Source organism: Grammomys surdaster, unplaced genomic scaffold (genome assembly GCF_004785775.1).
Source record: "Grammomys surdaster isolate TR1022 unplaced genomic scaffold, NIH_TR_1.0 139, whole genome shotgun sequence".
In the NCBI taxonomy this organism is placed as follows: domain Eukaryota; kingdom Metazoa; phylum Chordata; class Mammalia; order Rodentia; family Muridae; genus Grammomys; species Grammomys surdaster.
In genome coordinates, this window is record NW_021604597.1 from 16,961,241 (window position 1) to 16,986,721 (window position 25,481).

The 25,481-nt window shown below is 42.8% G+C and overlaps 1 protein-coding gene across 3 annotated transcripts in view; it reads left to right on the top strand.

The window, feature by feature from the left end:
* Positions 1-25,481, top strand: part of Schip1 (schwannomin interacting protein 1) — a 156,373-nt gene that overhangs the window by 120,450 nt on the left and 10,442 nt on the right. For all 3 annotated transcript variants that reach the window (XM_028763468.1, XM_028763467.1, XM_028763469.1), the window contains one exon: positions 4,589-4,707. In XM_028763468.1, the coding sequence (XP_028619301.1) occupies positions 4,589-4,707 (119 nt within the window). The remainder of the gene's footprint in view (positions 1-4,588; positions 4,708-25,481) is intronic.

The following is a 25,481-nucleotide window of genomic DNA, read 5'->3' on the forward strand; positions in this document are numbered from 1 at the left end:
CCTACTACTTACTACCTCTACCTCTTCGACTCCTCTACTCCTCTACTGCTCTACTCCCCTATAGAAGGGAAATCCTGGGTATTTATACCCTTTACCACGTGACTTGCCCTCGTGGACAATCTCAACTGAAGCCACTACGTCACGTGCCTTGTAGCCATGGATACCAGGAGCACCTGGCAGCTGGGGGCACTAAACAGTGTAACAAGATGTTTATCAGAGTGCGCTCAGCTATTGCAGGCTGTTGAAACAAGTCTCTTGTCAGAGTATATGGCTCGAGATGGCTGTAAAGATGATAGCCACTTTCGGCTAAGAGTCGGCTCCCAACAAGGGCTAGTGTGTTATTCCCCAGAGAGTATTCCTTATGCCTTACAGATGTGTCTCCACGAAAACGCTGTGTGCCAGTTAAATATGCTTTAGAAATATAAGAACTACCCAATCCTTCCCTTGTAAATTTCTGGGCAGATTATCATGTTAAACGGCAAGTAGCCCTGCTTCAGAGACATCATGATGCTGCAAAGTAACACGGCCTGGAAGTGAGGATCCTATCAGAGGATGCAGGAATGATAGAGTTGTATTAACATAGGGGATGGGTTTGTCCTGTGTCCTGGGAATGGTGTAGAAAGGACCCAGAGACAGGCAGATTTCAAATAGACATCTACCCAAGCAGAACATCATGCTCTTTCCTTTAGGAAGTACTTTTCTTCCCACATTTGGGTAGAGCAGTCTCACCCCAGCAAAGGAGTGTTGTGTGTGTAGTCTAAGTGTCCTGTGAGATACCTGTAGCTTGCACAATACTCTTGATGACCACTATAAGCGATATCTGCCCAGATTCAGTGTGTGACAGTTAGAAATGCTGTCATAACCTAGGACAAACTGCTTGAGGCTGATTAAGCATCAGTGTCTAAGCGCAGTTTCTCTTGCTTCCACTTTGGTTTTGGACAGCTTTTCTATCTGTGGTCGTGAGCCACTATTCCTCAGCTGCTCTTTGGCTTTTTACTAGCAATATCAATTTTAGACGTTTCGTTTTATGAGAGTGTTTCCCAAGGCTTTTTAGTAGTGGACATGGCTCTGCAGACCACAGCACATCCAGATGGTGTCATTTGCATTAGCCTCGCCCTTTCTCCAAAGGCTTCGGCTCCAGCTTTGGGAGTTGTGAGATCCAGTTGGCTTGTGGATAGAATTCCTAAGAGAACAAAAGATCCCCACTTCTGCCAGTCAGTGGAATTGTAATACTTGAAACACTTGGAACCAGACGTTCTGAAAGGAGGCCTGAGCTGTGGTGACAAGGACAGAAGCCGAGAGGATGTTTGTAAATACCTCTGTTTATGGTTGCTCTGTGGTTATCTGTGCTCTGCCCATAGCTCTGCTTACAGTTTGCCTGTGGTGATGTGTTCTCTGCTCCTTGGTTTGCAAGTGTTTGGTGCTTTTCTGGGAAACCGTCATGTCCACGTCAGAGAAGAAATTGATCCATAGCTCTAGTCTCACAATGTGTCTGCGCTATAGTGCCCACTGTTAGTGTGAGTCTGCACATTCTTTCCCTTCAGTGTAGAAGAGAAGAAAGCTAGGGGATCAGAAAGCTACTACTCAAACTCTAGTTCTTCTCCATAACAATAGAGTAGGTAACCTGTTGTTAGGCTCCATTTCTCATCTTCAAAACGGAAGTTATTGGAGAATTAACCATGATGTCACCATTATTACCATCAGCCAGCTGCTCCGAACTTGCTCAGTTAACTCTTCAGTAAATAGAGATTCTTCTCCATTCTGTGCTTCCATGCACAAAAGCCACCAGCAATGTGACAGCGGAGGGAAGCTAGTGACTTAACCAACCAAACACAGCTTAAAGTCAAAAGGTCAGATTCCTTAATGTAACAAAATATAGACTGTCAGATCTCTGTAGAAAAATAAACAAACAAGAACAAGTAATTCAGGGGAAAGAAAATACAGTAGCATAAACACTTAAACATGTATTCTTATGGATAAATGGAAGGAACTGAACTAAGAGGGTATGCTTGCCTATCAAACTAAAACCAAGAGCAAGTGCTCCAGGTTAGCTGGAACATGGCAGAAGCTAACTTTGCATTGCTGGCGGGCATGTGAGCGGGAGCAGCTTTTCTTTGGAGCACTGTGACAAGACGTGTCAAGAGCTTCAGCACATGTTCACACACAGCGGATCTGGCAATCCCACTTCCAGGAACTCATCCCTGGGAAATCAGCAGACATGTGGGCAGGGATTTATGTAAAGATGTTATTTTTAATTTGACACAACCCCAAATGGCTAACTGTGGAGGGAAACTCCATAGGGTGGGACAAGAAGCAGTCGTTGAAAGTGTGTTTTTAAAGAGTATGAAGTGCTTATACGGGAAATTTTCAATATACGTACAATTTAAAAAAAAAAATCCAGGAGAAAATATACCAACTGTTAGCAATGATCTAAATAACAGGATTATCGTTAACATTTATATTCTTTTTAATTTTCCTTCTTCTCTTCAGTGAGATCTAGAAAGGAAAATAGAGGAGGAGAATGGCTTTTTAGTGCTCTCAGACACCAATATTGGTAGTACTCTGTATTCCAGAAAGAACTGAGAAGAAACCAAGCGGGGTGTTCACACATCCTCGAGGGGATGGCTGTTACAAGCCTCTTCCAGACCCAGACCAATATTGGCCCAGCAAATTGTTGACCATTAATCATGAACACTCATATTACCTCCTGGTTCTTATTTAACTACTCAGTTCTACTTAGCGGTTTTTGGACTGTTGAGGACTTGTGGTTGAGACATAGGCTCACAGACTTAGGCTACATTTGTGCTAACTACAGATCGGTATGGGGTGTGTTTCACAAGGTTGGCCTGTGTGTGACAGGGTAGTAGGCCTTGATGGAGGTGCCAGCACTATACTTGTGAGTGGTTAGCCAAATGAAGGGCACTCCTGCTTTCCTCGACCATCTCATAGTGAGTTTCTTAGTGCTCAGTATTGAGCAGGACATCACACAGAATGGAATCAGCATCTTTCCTGTAAAAATATCTATATAAAAAGTCTTTCACTTTGTGACTGTATTGTATACGTGTGCACACACGAATTATCTCCTTGGTATGTGCCAAAATGGGGTGGCGGAAGGGGAGTGCAATGACTGGCTGTATAGATAGATGTCATTACTAAGTGTAAATTAGAATGCTTACAGTATTCAAGAATTTAAAAGTGTTGAGAGAAGAGGGGAGGAGAGGAGAGCTTTCTTTGAATAACAAGTTTTCAAACCTTCTTAAGTTAAGTGTCTGGATCTAGCACCCCAAGATTTATACTTTAAAAACTCCAGTTCATTCTAGCATAGCTGTTGCTATGCTAGCATAGCTGTGCTAGCATAGCATAGCACTATAAAATACTATGCTGTCATCTTCTACTCTGCTGTGGAAAGTGATATCCACACTCATTCCCAGTGGCTTTGGGGCTCCTGAAATGAGGCCAGGTTGACTGAGGAACTGAATTTAAATTTTAATTAACCAGTCGTTAGATTGAAACACAGACATCCACATGTGACCTGAGTGTGCTGAGAGACAGAGGAGTCCTTATCCTGGCTTTCATGTGGGAATGAAGTAAGTCATTCCATCCTTCCAGCTGGATGTACTGGATCTTTGTGACACAGGAGAGCACAGGCGTGACTCTAGAACCTTCTGTAGGGAGAATGCTAGCACCACCAAGTACCGTGAACAGAGGTAGCAGCAGTCCTGAAGGACCTGCTCAGCACACAAAATGGCCCCACTCATGAAACCCCCCAAATCTTCTCAGCCCAGGCTCTCTGGTTGGTTTTGTACTGGTTTTATTTTTAACTAAGGGAATCATTTCTAATCTTCTAGCCCATCGTTTAAAGGGCTTAAAAGTTCAGCCTGGTGAGTTTTTATGGAGCTTTTAATAGGAAGCTGAGTATTGTAAACATACCCAAGTGATCAGAGTAGCGTAGCTCAAGTCTTTTTACTATGCATGCTTTGAATCAAAATATGAGACCAATGAGGCCAATTACAACTCTCCAATCATCACAGGCATTATATTCATGCTCATGCGTACTCTGGAAATAGGAGACAAACAGAAACCCGTACCCAGCAAGACCGTAAGCCCAGTGCAGACAGACTGGAATCAGTCTTGTTGGCTCTGTACCACACCAAGGTATAGCAGCAGCCAGCTCCCAGAATCCAGTGTGCACAGCTGAATGGGTTATTGTTCTTACTATGGAGGGTGTGGGCTGAAGGTCTGGGGGAAAGCCTTATTTGGGACCAGAATGATTAAATTTAGGGGAAATTGTTGGCCGGCCCTGAGTAGCAGCTCTGTCTAGCCCCATGAAGATGGATAGGCATCACAGTGGATGCCAAAACTGGAGATTAAAAAAAAAAAGGCACCAAAGAACTGGAATTAGAATTAGAACCATAAGAGACTAATTTCATTTCAGCTTTTAATAATTAAAACATCTCTGGACTTTAGCCCATTTATGTTTTTGTCTAATGTTACATTTTAAGAAACTTACTTAACAAGATGGACTGCCTATGCTTGCATTGTATCTGCCCACTGATTGGCACCTTTTTTTTCTCCCTTGAAATTTTAGGCACAGAAGAATGAGAGAGAGTCTATCAGACAGAAATTGGCACTCGGAAGCTTCTTTGATGATGGCCCAGGAATCTATACCAGCTGCAGCAAAAGCGGGAAGCCAAGCCTTTCCTCAAGGTGAGCATGCTTTTGAATTGATTTTCTGGTGTGTATCATGTGGTGCCTGTATGTCTAATGAAAGACAACCGTCTGTCCTCATATGGTTAGTTCTGGGTTTCAGTCAGACCCTTCCCCATTTGTGTGCTGGGTTATTTTCACTGGTGATTGTTGCTATGGCTCAATGCCCAGCTACCTGAAGTCACATTTTTATATTCCATCTATCTTTGGACAGAACACTGATTTCATGGGCTGACCAGGTAACAGGCCTAAGCCACTGATTCCATATACATGTGGCTGACCACCAGATTTCCCATTAAACAACCCCAAAGCACTCAGAAGTAGCCCTTAATATGTTTAATTGAAATGAATACCAGTACATGAGAACTGTTATTCTCACATTGATTGTTCTGTGTTCATTACGGTTGTAAGATGGTCTGCCAGGTAGTTTCTCTTGGTCTTTATTTTAGGATAGTGGTTCTCAACTCGTGGGTCAAAAACACTTTGGTGGTCAAATGACCCTTTCACAGAGGTCACACATCAGATATCCTGCATATCATATATTTACATTACATCTTATGAAGCAGCAACAAGAATAATTTTATGGCTGGGGGTCACCACATTCGGAGGAACTGTATTAAAGGATCGCAGCGTTAGGAAGGTTGAGAACCACTGTTTTAGGATATTATTACTCCCTTATCATTGTTTATTTGTTTACCAAGATATTTTTGGTAGTTTGCATAGCTTTTTATTCCAAATAAAATATGTAAAGTTTCCAATTTTGCCAGGAAAACAGAAAAGGCTTCTCAACCTTTAACATGCTTATGTTAAAGTTATGGTTCTGATTCAATGTGTCTTAGCTGAGCCTGAAATCCCATATTTCTATGCCATGGCTAGCTGATGAACATACCACCATTCTGTGGGCAACTTTGCTTAATGGAAGTATAGTTTTCAGAATTATCCCATTCCTAGTGACTAATGGAAGCATGTAGAAGTAACTGAATACCCATCAGCACTCCTTGATACCCTCTGTCCCATCACCCACCATGCCTAGCTCTTTATCTTTTGAGCCTAAAGCAAACATACCCTCTGTACGTACCACATATATTGTCAACACTAAGCCCAGTGCTAGCAACAAATCTAATGCCCATGCATTCATTCAGTCAGATCCCTACCGTATCTCAGCTTTATGTGAGGCCCAGAAGGAGCAACCTGATACCCACTACCCACCTAATCCTGCCCTGTCCAATTCTAATAAGCCTTGTGTGGTCCTTTAGTGGAAACCAGAGGGCATACACATGATCACACAAGTGCGTAGTTTCAAAGAGGACAGGTAAGTGGGTGCGGTAGGAGGCAAGCACTAGTTTGCCCATGGAATGTCAACGCATCGCAGCCTTAGCTGGGTATCAGCCTCCTCCCATAGGATTCCCCGCGGAGCCAGCAAGTCATTGTGCCCCTGGCCTTTCACCTCCTTGTGGCCATGGTAGAAGGTATTGTGGCCTAGAGACAGATGTGCAGCTTTGTCTAAGTCTGCTTTGCATTAGGAGAATAACTGTTTAGTTTTGCTCATCCTCCTTTTTCTGAATGTGAAATGAGGAGATTGGACCACTGTGTATGTATGACCTTACAGATTTGGCTACTGTTCTCTGATACGCCCCCAAGAGGCCAGAATGTCTTCTCTAGCAGCTCCATGTGTCTGTTCAGCCATGTCACTTCCATTTGGTACAAAGGGGTAGGCCTTTTGTAAATTCATACTTACGTGTTCTTATTAGATATATTCAATATATTTGTGATATATGCCATATATTTGATGTGATATATTTACATATTAATCCATGAAGGTGGCAGAAACCATATTCATCATTCCTTGACCCCCATACCCTGCTCTCTTATAGTGTACAAAACTGTTTGTGTGTGTGCATATGTGTGTGTATATGTGTGTGTGTATATATATATTATATGCCTATATAATATATATGCGTATATATTGTATATATAATATGTATGCATGCAAGCTCCCACGTATTGCTCTGCTTTCTAGAAACAGGACATTTTAGCTCCTTGGCTGCCACCTCAGGTATTTACCTACATATCTCTAAATTAAATGCTTATGTTCTCAGGTTTTATTTCAAATAACCATCTATTGCTTCAACTCTAAAAGCTGGGGTTTATTTTTAATCACATTCTTCCCACAAACATGCCTCCCTCTCCTTCCTGTCATTCTCCCTTTTAGTTACACTACAGTTTAGGATCAGTTAATGATCTAATGTGTGTGTTCTTAAGATCAGACACTAGTCCACCTGACTTGTTGTCTTAGTCAGGGTTTCTATTGCTGTAACAAAACACTATTACCAAAAGGCAAGTTGGGGAGGAAAAGATTTATTCAGCTTGCACTTCCACATTGATGTTCATCACCAGAGTCAGGACAGGAACTCACACAGGGCAGGGACTTGGAGGAAGGAACTGTTACAGAGGCCATGGAGGTGTGTTACCTACTGGCTTGTTCTCCATGGCTTGCTCAACCTGCTTTCTTATAGAACTTGGGACCACCAGCCCAGGATTGGCACCACCCACAATGGACTGTGACCTTCCCAATTGACCAGTAATTGAGAAAATGTCTTACAGCTGGTTCTCATAGAGGCATTTTCTAAGCTGAGGATCCTTCCTCTCTGGTGACTATAGCTTGTGTGTCCAGTTGACACACAACCAGCCAATATGTCCATGTAGCATGTTTCCGTTACTTGAGACTTATTACTGTTTAAATAAATAGGCACTGACTCCTTGTACTCTCTGCGCATGCGTGATGAATTCCACTTTATACTCCAAGTGGCTACAGTAGTTTCTATAGCCAGTTTTGTAATGATGGCCGTGGGGATGTTTTGGAACACTTGGTGGTGTCACATTGCTGCTCGTAACCCTCATGTCCAGGTCTTCTTCATATGTAGGATTTCTCTTTGGTGTGCATGTGTGAGGGTGGACTTAGGAGAAAAATGCCAAAAATGCATGAATGTTCACAATGCAAATCATGACCAGTACGGTTGCCGCAGGACACTGTCCTTCCAGCACTGTCTCAGAGATCCTGTGGCTCTGAGCCCTGCTGACACTCAGTACAGCCTTTAAAAAACTATTTGCTAACTGAATACGAACATGGCAGCATATCGATGTTTATTAACCCGTTGCATTTCTTCTGTGAAATGTCTGTCTTATTTCAGATTTCTGATTTTCCTCCTTCCTCCTCTTCCTCCTCCTTATGTGTGTGCTTTTCCATATCAAGGTTATTTAATCATAATATTAGTTCATATTAGGAATCCTAAATAGACATTGCAAATATCTTCTCCCAGCTTATAGCTTGTCTCCCACTTTCTTATGTGTTTTGTGACCATATGTCTTGATTTGAATACAGGTAATTAATTTTTTTTTCTGGTCAGTGTTGTGTGTAATTTTGTGTGTGAAATCTTTCCTAACTGGGCCTGGCAGTACTTACCTGTAATCCCAGCCCACTGGATGTATAGACAGAAGAATCAAGAGCTCAAGGCCCACCTTGATTAGAGAGCAAGTTTAAGGCCAGCCTGTGCTATATCAAATTCTGTCGCAGAAACCAAACTCAAACTTTCTCTATCCAATGGTTCAATAGATATTTGCTAGTCTTACCAAGAGTTGAAGGTGTTGGATTTTTAGCAGTCTAATCAGTCAGTTGACTTCTTTATAAGGTACGGAAAGCAGGCAGTTTTCTTCTTCACTGTATAGCACCCACCTTACTATGCTTGATGACTGACCCACCCTTCACTCGCTGATCCCGTAGGTCACACTGTCTCCTGCTCTACAATCATGGGAATATTTCGTTCACTTGTTTATTTCATTGTTTCTATTCTTGCTCAAAAACTATAATTTTTATTACAATAGATTCAAAATACATCACAGTATTTGGATAGTCAACTCTCTTTAATCTTTTTCAATCAGACAAAAAAGAAAGTTAACACTTAAACAATGAGAGAATATTTCTTGGATTTTTATTCTTCCATACAAATTTAAATCATCTAATCAAGTTTGGCAAAATATTTTCATATTTCTTTTAAGATTCCCGTTGAATCATGTATAGGTCAATTCAGGAAGAATTACATTTTAAAAGTATGAAATCCTCTCATCTATGAACATGGTCTGTCTTTCCATTTATTAAGTCTTTTTAAAACTAAAGATTTGTGTTTTTCCATTTAGAGTGCTGCACATGTTTTGATATACTTATTAATAGATACTTTCTGTTCTGACACCTTAAGTTCTCTTTAATTAAGCTTCCTCATTATTTGCTGCTGGAGAAAAATACAACTAACTACCTCAGCCCCTATAACCCTTTCCTGTACAAGGGCTCAAACCCAGAACTTATGCATGCTAGACAATGCTCTACCGCTGTGTTACATAACCAGCAGGTCTTACACCCACTTTACCATCGCTGATAGTACCTCTGTAATTTCTTATAGTGATTCTTTAGGGTTTGTTTTTTTGTTTTTGTTTTTTTGATGAGGTTTTTCTATGTAGCCCTGGCTGCCTGGAACTCACAGTTCCCTCCTGCCCCTGCCTCCCAGGTGCTAGGATTAAAGTCATGCACCACCATGCTTGGCTCTTTAGACACTTTTGAACAATAATATCTTCTGCAAAGTACAGTGGCCTGATTTATTTCTTTCCAATCCCATGCCTCTGGTTTCTGTCTGTTTCCTTTGTACTTGATAGGTATTTGAATATAGTGAGGCTAGAGATCACAGTGGTTAGCTCCTTTCTCAGATTGAGTAGACTGTTGCTACAATTTCCCTGTTTAGAGTGGTATTAATTATATGTCTTATCTAATCATTTACAGAATTAGTTGTGTTCCCTTCTATTAATAATTTACAAAGAACTCTGATCTTCAGTGGGCCTTTAATTCCGTCACATGATTTCTCTTCATTGCTGAAATGACTTTGTCACGTTATCTTGTCCTGTTAGTGAATCAGTGCAGTACATTAGAGATTTTCAAAATGTTGAATTATCCTTGCATATCCTGTAAACTGAAGCAGGTTGAGGTAAATTATCTTTTTTTCATATTCTTTATTTTTAAATATCTTGCCTAAGAGTATTACATGTATATTCATAGTTGACATGGGTCTTCCATAGGCTTAGAATCTTTTGTCTACTTTTAGAACTTTGCTGGCTTAAAAATGGGCAGAGACTTATATTTCATGTTATCCCCCAAAATGTCTACGTGATAGTGTAATGATCTGCTTCTTTGAAGCCACCTGCATTGGTCTGGAATTTATGCATCTGTTTCAAAACTGCTTCCATTCCTTAAGAGCTATCTGATTGTACCTATTTTTTGTATCTTTCTTGAGTCAATTCTAATGAGATGTACTTTTCTGGATATTTCTCCATTTTCTTTACTCTTTCAGAATTGTTAGTATATTTAATTTCATTGAAATTTTAGTTTGATCGTTTCAGATAGTTTTTACTGTGCTTCATCTCTCCCATGATCTTTTTCTTTTTTTTTTTCTCTTGCTTCCTATCTGATAATAATTAAGTATAGGATAATAAGGCTATTTTGCTGTCTTTGTGGGCTAGGTTGTTTTGACATCTACCATCTCCTCAGATAGACCTTCTCAGGCTGCTTTATTACAAATAAATACCCACGCTCCTATCACTTTCTCTTTTATCCTGTTTATCCATTTACCTTGACATTGTTTTCTCTTTAGACCTGTTTCCCTTATTAAGACATTTATAGAATGTCTTTAAATCTGTTCTTTGTCTTTCACCAGCACCCAAATGTAAGTTATTGGGAAGCAAGTCTTTGTTGTGTTCGTTACTAAGGCAACCACATGAAGTGAGGTCAAGTCTCCAAGTATTGTTGAACAAATGAGTCGGGATCTTTGAGCTGGAACTAACCACACCGAGGCAGTCCTTCACCAGAATGCAATCAACTGAAAGTATCTAGTCTTTTCTCTTGGTCTGTGACCTACAGTAAAAAAGAACCATCGAACCTCATTGTGATGGGTTGTGTCTGATAAGCCTGTCTGGTAGTGTCTGATGACCCTAGGAAGGGAAGGCTTGGAAGTTTAGTGTGTGTTTAGGTACTCCAGTCTAGAGCACTTCTGATGTGAGAATAAACTTCCTGATTCTTCGAGGCCAGAGATTAGGCAGGCAGAGAGCTGGTCTAGATGGCCCTTTCAAGTACTGAGTGTGTGCATTGCTCTTCTCTGCTCCCCTGGGTATTCCCAGGATTCTGCAGTCTCGATTCATACTCCTCTCGTACCAGCCACTCTTGCACGCAGCTGAAGAACTCAAACACTTAAATATCTCTGTACATTTCATTTTATCTTCCTAAGATTTTCCTACTCGTGTGCTGTTGTTTCTCTTTCCTGAGTATCTGTCTTCCTGTCACAGATGTTAGGAGGATTTTATAAGAGCAGAGAGATAGTGGTATCCATTACGTTATGCTTAACTCTCAAGGGGTTTTCGATGTTTGTCTGTAGCAGGATATCGTCCCACTATATTTGTATAAAGCTCGGCGATTGGGCCACGTGAGAGGTAGGCGGAGTGAGGAGTCGGGAGGAGGGAAGAGGAAGGGAAGGAAGAGGTGGAGAAGGAGAGAAGATGTTCGCAAGTCTTTAGCAGTCTCAGGCAGTTATTCATATCTAGGTTAGTTAGTTGGGTTAACATTCTAATTGTGTGGGCATCATGTTAATTGAACATTTCCAAAATATATAAATATTGGCTAGCCATTAAGTATTAAGAGTCTTCATTCTACCGGGTCCTACAGGATAGCGGGTATTATCTGGGCTCAGCCAAACATTGTGGACAGCGTGATGGATTGGCTGATCTAGCCACCACAATGGCATCTAGTGGGTGCCAGGGCTGGTGCTTCAAGCTGGCCGGAGCCGCGGTCTGAGCCGACCAGCAGCTGCGCCTAGTTGGGAACATGGCTGCTGGTTAAGAACAAGCCAGACCGGACGCCGCCATTTTAAATATTACCCTCAACAATTGTCTGGTTTTGGTTTGCGTTTTCTGTTTTTGTTTTTCGTTTTCTGTTTTTGTTTTTGAGACAGGGCCTCACTATGTAGCTCTGGCTGGCCTGGAACTCAATATATAGACCAGGCTGGCTCCAAACTCACAAAGACCAGCCTGCCTCTGCCTCTGAAAATCTGGGATTAAAACAGTATACTACCACACTCAACCTTAGCAAAAATACCTTCTCAAGTAAAGGTCCACGAAGAAACCCTATATGTAAAACCAAACAATCCTTCTCTAATTGAGTACTGAGGGTCAGGAATTAGGGTTCCCAAAAATGTTTCCCCCATCTCTTTTCTGCCCTCCTACCCTTTGGTCCTTCTCTCCATATCCCAGAGCCACTTGAGACTTAGAGCAGAGTCAAACTGGAAAAGCACCGAGTCCTCTTCCCCTGGAGACAGCTATGCAAACACGAAAGTGCTTCACAGTAGCATATAGCAAGCTGCACTTGTTGGCTTGCCTTAGAGAGATTATTTATAGCCTGTTCTTTTAGATGGGCTCATCTCTGTTCTGGGATGAGCTCATCATCTGTGAGAACACCGTGACTTTTCTAATTTCACTCAAGATTATATTTAATAAGTATCCTAAATGTTGCTAAGAAACATCGCTTTATCTTGTCAATAGAAAAATCTTGTTATGATTGATCATCATCATCCTCATTAGTCATAATGTAGTGTCAGGGTGTGGAGGGATCTCCAGGAAAGCTAAATTGCTGCTATATATCCCTAGTTTATAACCTGTGGTCATTAAGGCTATTAGGATGTAAATTTTCTTTGTGTTTTTATTGAGTCATTTTGTTCTTTGTTAATTTCATATGTGTTTAGAAGGCATGCTGATTACTGTCTTCTGTCACCTTCTGAATCTCCCTCCTACCCTTAGCAAACCCACCCCAATCACTACCAGTCATTCCAAAAGCATTTCACAGGGCGGAAATGCCTTGCCTCTTACAGAAGTATTCGAGGATGTCAGCTCAGCAGTACAGTACTCCAGAATGTACAAGAGCAGGTGTGTTGGGTTAGTTAAAAATCCAGAACCAGATAGACCTGTTGTGAATCCACTACCTGGAAGAACTCAGTCCTTAATATGAAATGGAGTGCAGAATTTAAGAATAATTAGCAGAGCCAGGCATGGTAACACAGGCCCAGCACAGAGAAGACTGAGGCAGAAGGAAGAGTAGTTTGAGGCCAATATGCGAAGCACCAAGCAAGCTGGGGTGAGCCGAGACCCTATCCAAAAAACAAGCCCACCAAATATTGGATTCTGAAATTGTAAGCTTGGTTTCTAAGGCAGGGCCTACTGAAGTTAATGGAAATCTTTGGAAACCTAATCTGTCTCCTGTTCATGCTCTTTAAAGGATCTGAATTTACCTGCCGAAAAAATTAGACATATTCAGTATGTAAGAGATATGAAGGAGTGTAAGAGTCCCAGTGTGTCAGCCTTCAAGGTCAAGTTTGGTGTGGTCCACTGGATTTTGGCCCTGCTTGAGTTTTTCTGGATGGTGTTATCTCTCTTAAAGCAGTTTTTTTTTTTAAGTGTTAAGCTGTTAAATGTAAGCTAGGCTTACAATAATCCCATAAAGACATTTTATGCTTAATACTATAGCCAAAGAACGTTGGATATTGCTGCATAACACAGCTCATTAGACCCGATGTGTGCTGGAGTGCGGCCTACATGGGGTGTCACATTTTCCTGCAAAATTTGCTAATCCAGACATAATCACCTTCTTAAACTGAGACTGTATGATCTTTGTCATTCTATCGTTTTGAAAAAGGTCTTAACTACTTAATAGGAAATAAGAAAAATGGATTACCTACTTTTTGAAATGAGATTTCCAAGAAATATACTAGGTTTAGTAATATTCAAAGTGTGGGGTAGATCCTGCTGCACAGCGAAGGCTGGCCTTCACCTTCATCCTGTGTGCCGAGCCGCAGACTCCTGTGTGCCGAGCCGCAGACTCCTGTGTGCTGAGCGTACAGACTTGCCATCACTCCCAGCTTTTACTTCTGGTGTAATGCTTCACTGCACACTTTTCCTTGGCCACCGTAATGATCAGCTATTGCTCTGCTCCCACATTTTGAGCTTACATAGCTTAGTGTTGAGGAGATAGGAAGAGGCCTAGCTTCTGTAGGAACACAAGATGAATAGCCATTACCGATAGGCATCTACGAAATCTTTTATTTATGAACGTTACAGCCCAACCCGACATGGAGAAGAAAACTTACCTTCCTCTCCCTTCTTTCTTCACAGTAACCCCAGATCAGTCTGATTTTCCCTCTCTTTCTACCTTAACTCGAGAGGATTTTCTTCAGCGTACGTAGGTATAAAGGCATCCTAGATGACTGTCTTCTTTATCACGCTTGCAGAGCGGTTCAGTAGCCTAGATGAGCTATATCCTTCCCTCCAGGCTGTATGATAAAAACAAACTCCCCAGAGAGTTTTTGAGCAGCTGGTTTGAATAATGATTACTGTTTACTTATCTCAACCATCCCCAAGTCAAAATTTATTTCTTTCTTGGCCTTCCATGTTTATTGGTGAATGACTGAAGCAAGGCCAATTACAAACACCTGCTACCTCCTCTGTGTTTGGGTGGGAGGGCGGGAAGCAGGGCCAGCTTAGCTAGACCCTTAACTGCGAACCTAGGAAACTCTAAAGAAATGAGATTCACAGGGCTTTGAATATGGGAACTCTGTGTGTGTGTGTGGTGTGTGTGGGGGGGTGAGAAATGAGCCAGCATCATTTGCCAGGAAAATGGATCACTGTCTTGACTCTAACAGTAATGATTTTTGCATAATTTCCTGGAAGTGAGTGGAGTGGCTGCTCCAGCCAGGCATGAAAGAAGAAAGAGGCTGACCTGTCTCAGTGCAGAGACTTACTCTACAGCATCTTCCTTGAAATGAGAAGTGCATACCAAAGTGCCTTGTTTGTAATGCATGGTGTATCTTTAAAACTTCACAGTGATCTCATACACACATTAATGTGTTTTAAAACCTCTTCACGTTGGTAGCACCAGCATCACAGCCAACTCTGGCTCTGCACCCTCTTTTAATTCTTTGTGAATTGTCATCTCATACGCCACAGAAAGCCTCTCTGTTTTGAATGCCTTGTTTCGAGGAGACCTTATTCTAAAATATTACACAATTTCCAAAGTGAGATAGGATTTAAAGTGGATCTTTTGAGAAGTAATAAGATTAAAATAGCAAAACAAATTTAATTAAGTAAGCAATTCTTCTCTTTCACAAATCCGAAAGAAAAGTAAATTGGTATTTGTGAAATTTTCTTTGTCTAATAAATAGCCTTGCTTTACAATAATACCAATGACCCCAGTTTAATTAGGTGCAATTAATTTTGTGCAGGCTGAATTTGACATCTTGCTAAAGGCATAACCAGCTGTACCCTGTCTTATGAATTTTTTCATCAACAGTGAGAATTCAATTGCCTGAGCTATTGCACAAAAAGGTGGGGGTGGGCACAGGGCTACAAGTTATATTAAAAATGGCTTTAGTGGACAGCAGAATGTTAATTAAGAGAGCTCTAGGATTTAGCTTTCATTCTGCATCATCTTTAACATGTTCTCAGGGTACCATCAGTGCAATTTACACCCCCTTTAGACAGTGGTCACACATGTGCGTTGGGCCTCGGGTGTGCCAGCACCACTACTGGAAGCCACACCCTCCAACAACAGTGAGCTGGCTGTCTGAAAGTCTACCAGAATCCTTTCTTCTCCTTCATTGCTGGTCACTGAGCTCAGAATCTCATGCTTCTTCAGCCAAGCAGCTCAACTGAGCCACATCCCCGCCCAGCACCATCTTTTAATTCAATCTTATAAACATTTCCCGTGTCCTTCAGATTGTTCTTTTGCAGATTATCACATGCATGAAACCCATGGAAGATACTTTTACTGAGAACACAACCCTTCCATGTTGTTATTTAAACAGATCAGGTTGGGGGGTGGGGGGGGTGGCCATAACTTGTTGTGTCTCTTCAGATGTATAATAGATTTGCAATTAAGTAGATAAGTAAATAGTATCAGTGCAAATGCCGTTAAAGGAAAAGACTCATGCCTTTCCATCATAGCCCCCATTCTGTCAGGCTTTGGTATCTCTCATCAGCTATTCCCAGATTCATCCTCTCACATCCCACTCAAACATCCCACAGAACAAAGAAGTGATGCATCCACTCACTCCGTTCACAGCAGTGCCTCTGCACCATCCATGGGTCCAGAGTGCTTCCTGGATCAGTCCCTAGGAAGGAAGTAGGGTGTGGCAAGTAGGACCAGGCTCTTAGGAGCCAAGGACCTGACTGCCACTTAGTAGCACTTGCTAATGACATTACTGTGCCTCAGCCTCTTGGTCTGTAAAATGAGGTGATACTTGTGCCTCCTTCATAAGGTCCCTGTGAAGACAGCAAGGGAAGTACTCAGAAGAGTGTCTCATCTGTACAGCCTGGTGTTTGATGGTGTTATTTCTGTTACATTTTTATTTGCTTCCATATAGGGCTGATTATAGCACATGAAAAATTAAAACAAAACAAAACACTGCCAATTAAATGTCCCCTGGGTACTTAGTTGATTTTAGTTGTTGAGAGACTCATTTTAGACTTGTTTGGACATATTCTTTTTATATGCTGTTTTATCCATTCTTTGAGAATTTCACACAAATTATTTTGATCATATTCACCCCCTACTTCTCCCCATAACTCCTTTCAGGGCTGCGTCCCACCTCTCACTCTCTCCCAATTTTGTGTTTTGCTGCTGTTGTTTAATAATCCAGAGTCCAATGTATGTTTCCCATATGCTCATGGTGGGAGGGGCATCCATTGGAGTATGGTTAACCTATCAGGGGAAACGCCCATAACAAAAACTGACTGTCCCTCCGCCAGAAGCTTCATCACCTGTTAGCTTCTCAGTTAAGGGTAGAAACTCATGCACCCATCTCGCTCCATGCTAGAATGCTGACAGGCTTGATCATGTGACAGATCATGTGTAAAGCAACAGCATTGCTATGAACTCATCAATTCAGCCATCCCATCACAGACTTTATCATATGTCTCTAGCACTTGCAAAACAAACAGACAAAAACAAGAAATGCATTGGTGAAGGTCTCTCCTGGAACTCGTCACATCAGAGTTGAACTCTCCTACACCATCCGTAGCACCAGTCCCCACAGTAACACCCTCCCTGGGCGGGTGCTGGCAATAGAACCTAGATCCTCTCCAAGAGCAATCAGTGCTCTTAACCACTGAGCCATCTAAGGCAATGTTACTATGGAACCAAGCCTAACTGTTTCTCAGTACGACCATAAGAGAGGTGAATGCTATGTTTCTATGTTGAAAAGTATAAAATGACATGAATTAAAATATTCACCTTGGAGTTAGAGTGGAGCTCAATCTTGGTATGTGTGAGGCTCTGGGTTCTGTCCGATCACGAAAAAAGAAAAGACAGACAAACAAATCCTACTAACCCCAGTTATCTCAAAATACACACAGTACTGCCATTCTCTGCCATATTTTCTCAGGAGCCTCTTAGGCACCTGACAAAGGAAGGCTTCCTTCTTTACCCTGCATGGCTCTAGCAGCTGTCGGCAGGAGAGAAAAGTTTCAATTCAGGGACTGAGCAGAGTAATTAGGATGACTGGCTTTGAAAAATAGTTAAATTTCTGCCAGTTACCTAGGAGCTCTGATTTACTGCAGTCGCATGGAGAAGTGTAGCATTGAGATCAAGAGGGGTGTTCGTGGGTGAGAAGAAGAGCCTGTCCACACAGCCATTCACCAACAAGGAGGTGGTGTTCCAGCTGCCCACGGATCAGCTTCCACTGTCCACGGAAGCCTGCCAAAAGCAGATCAGGATGACTTGGGTGTGAGTCACACTCCTGCTTCAGTGTGGTCTGAGTCAGATGGCAGCTGTCAAACGTTGAGCCCCACTCACCTTCCCTCCAATGCACAGGCTCTACCGCCAACTCTCATCCTCTCTCCTTTGCCTTTTCTAATGCTTACCAAGTGCCCACACATGACAACTCAGAGGCATTCTAGGGAGACAAGTCTAAAGTCAACTTAATGCCTTCCATCAAGAAGTATTTAAGTGTAGTCCTTTCCATCCCACCTAAACATTTGAGAAGATTACTCATTGTCTCTATTTTTGTGGGGTGGGGAGCACACATGTGCCATGGCACATGTGTGAAGGTCAGAAGACAACTTGTAGGAGTCTGTTCTTCCTGTTATGGTGAGCTCTGGGGATTGAACTTAGCTCAGCAGGAGCAGCAGAAAGGAACTTTTCCTGCCGAGCTGTTGCACTGGCCCTTACGTATGCATTTTTATGTATAAAATTGGAATCACACTGTAATTACTCTTTATGACCCTTTTTTTTCAAATAATACCATATCAGCGTTTCAGCCATTTTCACAGCTATTCCAGTGTGCGTGCGTACGTGCACACGTGTGTTCACGTGCATGCCTGTGTGTTTGCTAGCTGAGTAACATCATATTTCATCTTTTCTTAAGCATATCAGTTTCCATTTTTTTGTTTCATTTTGGTTTTATTTTGTTTGTGTTTTCACCTTCTCTCTTATTCTCGTTTATAAATGCATTTTACCCCTCTTTTTTTTTAATTTCTTTTTTTATTTCTTTTTTTTTTTTTGAACATGAAATGCTTTTTTTTATAGCATGTTTTACAAGGGGAGGGGGTAAGAGGGTCCAGGTGGTGGAAAAGTACAAAATCTTCTTGGCCTGTGCCTTGAAACATGTCATGGTCTATATGGTACACTGCCTTGAATTATGATCTACCTGCAGTTCTTCAGAAGATATGGTACACTGCTTGAGTTATGGTCTCCCTGCTATTCTTAAGAAGACATGGTACTCTGCTTTGAGTCTATCTGCAGTTGCTAAGCAGGATCTTGCAGTTGCCAAGCTTCAGAGGACATTGTGCAGGTGGGGAAAGGTAGGGGGTAAGGGTAAGGGCGAGGGTCCTGGCTTCTGGCATCTCCCCCTTCTCTGTTTAGTTAGAGAAGGCGTCTTATGTTCAATCCCAACTATGTGAGTTTTGAATTTGGATGTCTAATTATGGGGGGTCTTAGACAAGTTCACAACCCCAAAACACTGATGTGAGACGAGTCACATCGATGGTCGAAGGCTTTAGGCTGTCGACGATGGGCAACGTCAAGGGACTCTGATGTGGGTGAAAGGAGGGTGAGAGCCCTGTCTTAGGCCATGTAGGCTGCACCCACTCCCAGCACCACGCACTCCTTTTCAGCTGCATTGGGTGGGCCCCTGGGAAGTGGACCTACAATAATCCCGTCATTGGACTAACTCACAGCCATCCTAGTCTCTTGTAAATGTTCAAGTTACCAACCATTTGTCAGTTTGGGGTGTAATATTGTCATAAAGGAAGGCTCCCCAATGTTAGCGGCCATATCAAGGGTGGCCTTGGTTTAGGAAAAAGCCAATTTTTGTTGTGGTGATCAAGAGGCCAAGCTCTCTAGCGAGAGAAATGAGGGCAAAGCCAGGCATACCAGGAACCCTTCTGGAGGGCGTGGAAGTCTAGGGGTCGACCGTAGGGGGAGGCAGGGGAGCTGACAGCTGTGTCAGTCTCCTGCAGAGTCACTTCTGGATCCTCTGCAATTTTCAGCTGATGGTAATGAACTTCAACTGCCTTCTTGATGGCAGCATCAACCTGGTTCCGTGGACGACAGGTCACGGGCGATGATCTCTGTCTTGCTCAATCTTGATGTCGTGCGCACATCCTCTCAATGAGGGTCCGTCCGGATGGGTCCGTGCCTCGAGCCCCACGTCTGGGTGCCACTTGACCCGACCGGCGGGTCCTGGTTATTCGTGGGGGCGAGGAGGACTGCAACCTGCTATTCTTCAGAAGATATGGTACACTGCTTGAGTTATGGTCTCCCTGCTATTCTTCAGATGATATGGTACACTGCTTTGAGTCTATCTGCAGTTGCCAAGCAGGATCTTGCAGTTGCCCAGCTTCAGGGGACCTTGTGCAGGTGGGAAAAGGTAGGGGGTGAGGGTAAGGGCGAGGCTCCTGGCTTCTGGTCCATCTGGGTTAGAACTTCTTATAGCAGGCATCACGGGTGATTCAATTTTACCTGGGATGCTGCGTGAGTTCAAGCTCCTGGGAGTCCCTGTTTTTCTTGGTTTTCTGCGGTTGGGTACGGAGCTGCTGCCTGCGACCTGCTCTAGGCTCGGTCCCAAACCGGCATTTTACCCCTCTTAAAGCATCCTAGCCCCTCAGGACTGACCTAGCCCACTGTGTCTTTGTACAGTTTTACGTATCTGGGACTTTGTTTTTCATATGTAAAGCAAGGTCCCCACTCCTTAGAACGGTAGGTAAAGTGCCTGGCATATGATAGATGTTCACAAATGGCAACTTTTTATTTCATAAATAGGCTGCTTGAAAATCATCAGAACTCAATTAAGATGAAACTAGACCACATTTGACCTCTAGCTGTTTTATGCCTACTATCCTAAGAGGGTTCGTTCTTGCCTTCCATTCATACTAGAGAGTATTCCTCTTGAAAATACATTTTGCTCACATTAAAATCCTGTAATTCCAAATTCAATTACAGGGAAGTGGTCATCAGTGAAGGAAATTGGCACTGATGTGGAATGAGAACCAACAGCTGTCTGAGGAATACAGGGATTTATAGCTCTCTGGAGCCCAGGTTAGGAAATGGGCTGACACGTCTCCAAGAGAAAGCTCGTGGGTGGCCACCCAATCCATTAGCTGCTTAGCCACGGAGACTCTATGACCATGAGATCTTGGAAGCCTGTATCAGCTGTGCTTTGAACATGTACAGGAAGAAGAATTGAGAACTAGCCTTAGAAGTGGGAACAGAAATGGGAGTATGTATATCAGGTATAGAGAAGAAAACCCAGTGACAGCCATTCACAGGCCCACTGCCTTTTATCGACGTTTCTCTTCTCTTAAGATGCCAGGTCATAAGTAAATAAGTAAATTAATGAAGAAAAATGCCAGGACAAGACACAAAGTGATACGTTGCCCCATCAGACAAGCTAGTCTTTGGCACTTAGTTAGGAATACCAGCTAGCTTTTCTGGATGCATGACTTCCAGGGGATGGCCCTCTGGGCTCTATCCTGGGTTCATCCGTCTGCCAGCTGCACTTCCTTTCATCTGAAGCTCTCTGCTTTAACATTCCTGGATAGCACCTTACTTTAGTAATGTCCAGGTAGCAGTGGTGTTTAATGGAATAGGGAGTGTCCAACAACTGTTTTTGAGTTCCCTTCCAATGTGTGTATTTGTACATTGTGGTTGATGACTCAGGCCCTTGTGACTTGCTAGAAGACCTTGGTTTTATTCCTCGATCAACTGTCATGCCTTTACTAACAGGGGTCAAGCACCATAAAATGCCTGCATGGTCCAACAAAAATCTGCAATGAGTGAACTAATCCAAATAAAAACCAGTAGACCGTAGTATGACTATAGCAAATGAGAAAATTTGTTGTCTGATCCTTGAATGAATGAATGAATGAATGAATGAGCGAACTAACAATCAAGCAATCCTTTCCTCTGCATACATGCTTAGGAAAATCATTTATTGTGCTTTTGTGTGATGACGCCATGTGTTGAACCAGCAATATTTGCAGCTGGTTTACAGCCAGAATGATTTTTTAAAAGTCCAGTGGAGTGTTTTCCTGTTTCTTGACTAGACCTTGAAGCAAGAGGAAGTTTACACACTCTTGCTAGAATAAAAGAATCAGTAGAGTTGTGTTTCCGTAATGAATGTGGAGAAGTAGAAACTTTGTTCCTTTCTCATTGTTTTTTAAAATAGCAGTAGGCATTTGAGGTAATTGTCTACAAGGCACAGTAAATGGGGAAGAGAACGAGGCAGTTTGTGGGATGCAGAAGTATTCTCTACGAAGCAATAGCGTGTCCTCTTAACCTCCACCATCCCACACGGTGTACAGCTAAAGCTCACCCCAAACTCAGTTGTTCTCACATTCATCATGACATAGTCCCAGAAAAATGAAGTCCATTTATACATACCCTTGGGTAGTTATAATCCATATTTGATGCTCTATCCCCTTTGAAATCAATATGAAACAGAAAAATGGCATGAAAAATATGAGTGATAATTCATTATGTATAAAACCTTTGAATAATGCATCAAAGATCCATTCAGATAAATGGAAATAATGTATTCTAGCAGCTTGGCCACAAACTGCTGGGGATGTTGAGTTATGAATGGCACTGCGGGACCGTGGCTCACGAGCCACAGTGGCTGCAGACAGTTAATGAGCAATGCAAGCTGGAAACCCATAGGCATATGGAAGGTCCCTCTTGCTCTGTTTCCTGGGTGAAGCCATACAGTTGCCTTGAAATTATGAACAAGGATAGGAGGCATGAGCCCTGTAAAGTTATGCTGCCAAACACAGGTAGGATCTAGTAAATTAAAATGAAGCTCTCATGTGTTCCTGGGACTTTGGTTCTGAGCTCTGGGATGAACCGACACAGAGAGCCTATTCAGAAAGCAATCTCGGAATCGAGGCATGAAAGATTGTGAAATCTTAAAGTCAGAGAGATGGATCAGTGAGTGAGGATGCTTGCTATGCAAGAACCCGAGTTCAAGTCCCCAGTCCCCACACAAAAACTGGGCATGCCAACAATGTCTCTAACCCCAGGATCGGATGCATGAAGACAGGTAGACTCTGAAGTTCACTGGCCAGCCAGCCTAGCCAAAACCAGGTTCAATCCTGTCTCAAAAGAATAAATGGATAGAGCAAAATCTTCTCTGACCTCTAAGTGTAGACTCATATAGCGCACACGCACGTGCACACAAGCACAGGCATGCACACAATGTTAAATATTCATACATTGATGCCTAAGCCAGATTCTCATTTGTAGAACTAGAAAACAAAGAGGAACTCTGGACTTCAGACCTGTCCTCAGACCAGTCTTTAATCAGCCCAACCTAAGACCAAGGACATGATCCTACTTTACAATCTTTGCTGTAAGTCACCAGCAAACTTAAAACCACGAAGTTGCTTCTGTCTGGAGAACACAAGTCTTGTCTCTGTATTCTTAAAAGAAATGGATTTTCCCCATCAGCACTAGCAGTCAGATCCAGGGCGGTGCTCATCATAGGCCAGTGTTCTACCACTGAGCTCTATGCCAACTTTTCAGCCTTTAGAGACGGCAACTTCTCATGCAGCCCAGGATGGCCTGAACTCTCAACCTTCTTGCCTCTGTTTCTGTGTACCAGTATTACAGGTGTCACTGCCTGATGAAGAGCTGGTTTGGTTGTTGTTTTACTCAGTTGTATACCATTGGCTGTGCTTTGAGATCTCCTTCGGTAGCAAAGAACATCCTGTGTCTGCCATCCTCCCAGGCCCGTGCGTGACTATTCCTCATAACTGCAGTTGAAATCATCACAGCCCTTTTCCAAGAGGTGTTCCTCTCACTGTGTTTTACATCAGTGAGATGTAGTGAGGACACTGAGTGTCCCCATCCAATGCCCTTCCATGTAAACAATCAACACCATCCCACAGGAGCCGCTTCTGTTCATGCTGATGTGCCCAGAAGATGTGCCCAAGTCTTACGTCTTCAGCAAGTCCTGAGCTCCCTCCACCAACAACCCTCTATCCAGACCCAGATGGGATGCTTCATGCCCACAGCTCTGGGCGGCTCTACTGTGTGTCATCCCGTGTGGTCCATAAAGAAGAGATTCCAGGGCTAATCACCACCACCTAGACCTCCCAGAAGTAAAACCAACCAGCAAGACAGACTACCCATGGCATTTTTTTTTAATGCAGTGTTCTGCTAAATACTTAGAGAGATGTCTCAGGCCAGAGTTCAGACTCCAGTGCCTGATTCCAGTGGCTCCATCTCCAATGGGTCTGACACCCTCTTCTGGCTTCCACAGGCACTCGTACTCGTGTGTGTGTGTGTGTGTGTGTGTGTGTGTGTGTGTGTGTGTCTGTGTGCATACACTCACATAGACACAAACACACATAAATAAAATAAACTTCTTTTAAAACATCAAATGACCCCTGCCCCTGAATGAGATGTTTTGAAATGATAGCTTCCATAAACAAGATCTTTTTCTCACTTGGTATTCTGCTTGAGAGACCAAGGAAGACTGAACTTCGCAGGATTTAAGTGAGGCAGTAAAAGGGCAGAGACCCAGGGAAGTGCAGTTTTCAGAAATAAACTTTGCAGACAGCTGCCAGGCAGGAAGGCGAGAATGGGGATTATCTGTTCTCTGACTCCATGGCACAGAGGCCTTCAGAAGACCCGGTAGCCCTATCACCCACCCCACAGCCAAGCCTCTGCTTGGGGAATGTGGTTGAGTTTCACCCAGAGCTATCTTCCTCCTAAAATGCGATTAAAAGCTAAAGGCAAAGAAATCCTTCTTGAAACGGGAGCCCATTGAAGATGTCTTTACTAAAACCCTTTCTTAATCAGCTACGATGTCACAGCTGCCCTGTGAGTAACATTCTTGGCGATTACCTCAGTAAGGAATTACAAGCCCCCTCCCCAACCCCACCCCTCCCCACTCCCATCCACCCAAGCTTCCTTCAGTTTCCCATGGCGCTACTGAGCTACTAAGGTGGTGTGGGAGTTCTTCAAGTCCCTCAGCTGTCAGATGCTCCCTGTGGGTGGTTGGCCAGTTCAGGGCAGAGCTGTAGAATTAATTATCATATTTTCTTCACAATGAAGATATTTGTCCTTGGGCATCTTTAACTTGGTTTTGTGATATTCTTTCTGCTGGTTGTTTGATATTTTTACAATCTTTATCTCCAGCAGCCAGATGCTTCTTTGTGAGACTTTATTCATATCTCGGAAATGCTGCATAATCCTAGACTCGGGTGAGATTAAAATGTGTCCCCAGACTGTCCTTCTGAACCATAGATCTTTATTTTATTGTTAAAATTGCTTGATTCTACTTTTTAGACAAACTTCGGATATCACAAATTTGTTAAACTTGATGTGTCTGGATCAAAGGGAAATCTGAACATGCTAGATACCACAAGATACATGAAGGAAATTTAAGGACGGCAAGTCCCGGCACAACTGAAGGGCCAGCTGCTTTCTAGTTATGGATGGCGTGCGTCTTCTTTCAGACAGCTGACTGCATCAGGGGTGGCTGTCAGTGTGTGAGCAGTGTTAGGGTACGGTCCCTTTAGAAAGTCACATCAGCTCTAAGATTCTCGGTGCCTTTACCCAGCTTCTAGAAAGTGAAGAGAGATGGGTAGTTTACATGTATGAAGCACCTACCCCATGCCAATTTCTGAACAAACTCAGGATTTGGAACCTGCTGTGAACCAGTCATCTCAGAACCTGTGGTCTGCTTCCCTGCAGCTCTGGGCCTGGCCTCCTCATCTGTGTCAAAAAGGCTAGACAGACTCAGAGAGAGGGGCTACCTTTTTTTGAAGGGAAAACTAAGCTAGAACTTGTGTAATTATAAAATTTAACAATAGGTGGCAGTACATACCCATTTTAATCGCAGTGTTGAGGCTAAATGGGGTTGGGGGGGAACAATTATATCAGTCATGGCAAGGCATGCAAAGTTTCCCCATCATTAGGATAAAAAAACCAAACACAAATGTCAAGTATTAGATTAGACTCTTGTAGCAGTAATAACACCAGAGCAAATTTGGTGTCTTCTGCCCCAAAGTGGCCTTAGACTGGCTCCCTGTGGCCCCTTCTGGCACCTCCACACATACCTATATATACACAAGCCTTACTTTCCCACAAGACTGGGATATTGGAGATGCTGAGAATGACCAAATAGTACTGAGATGTG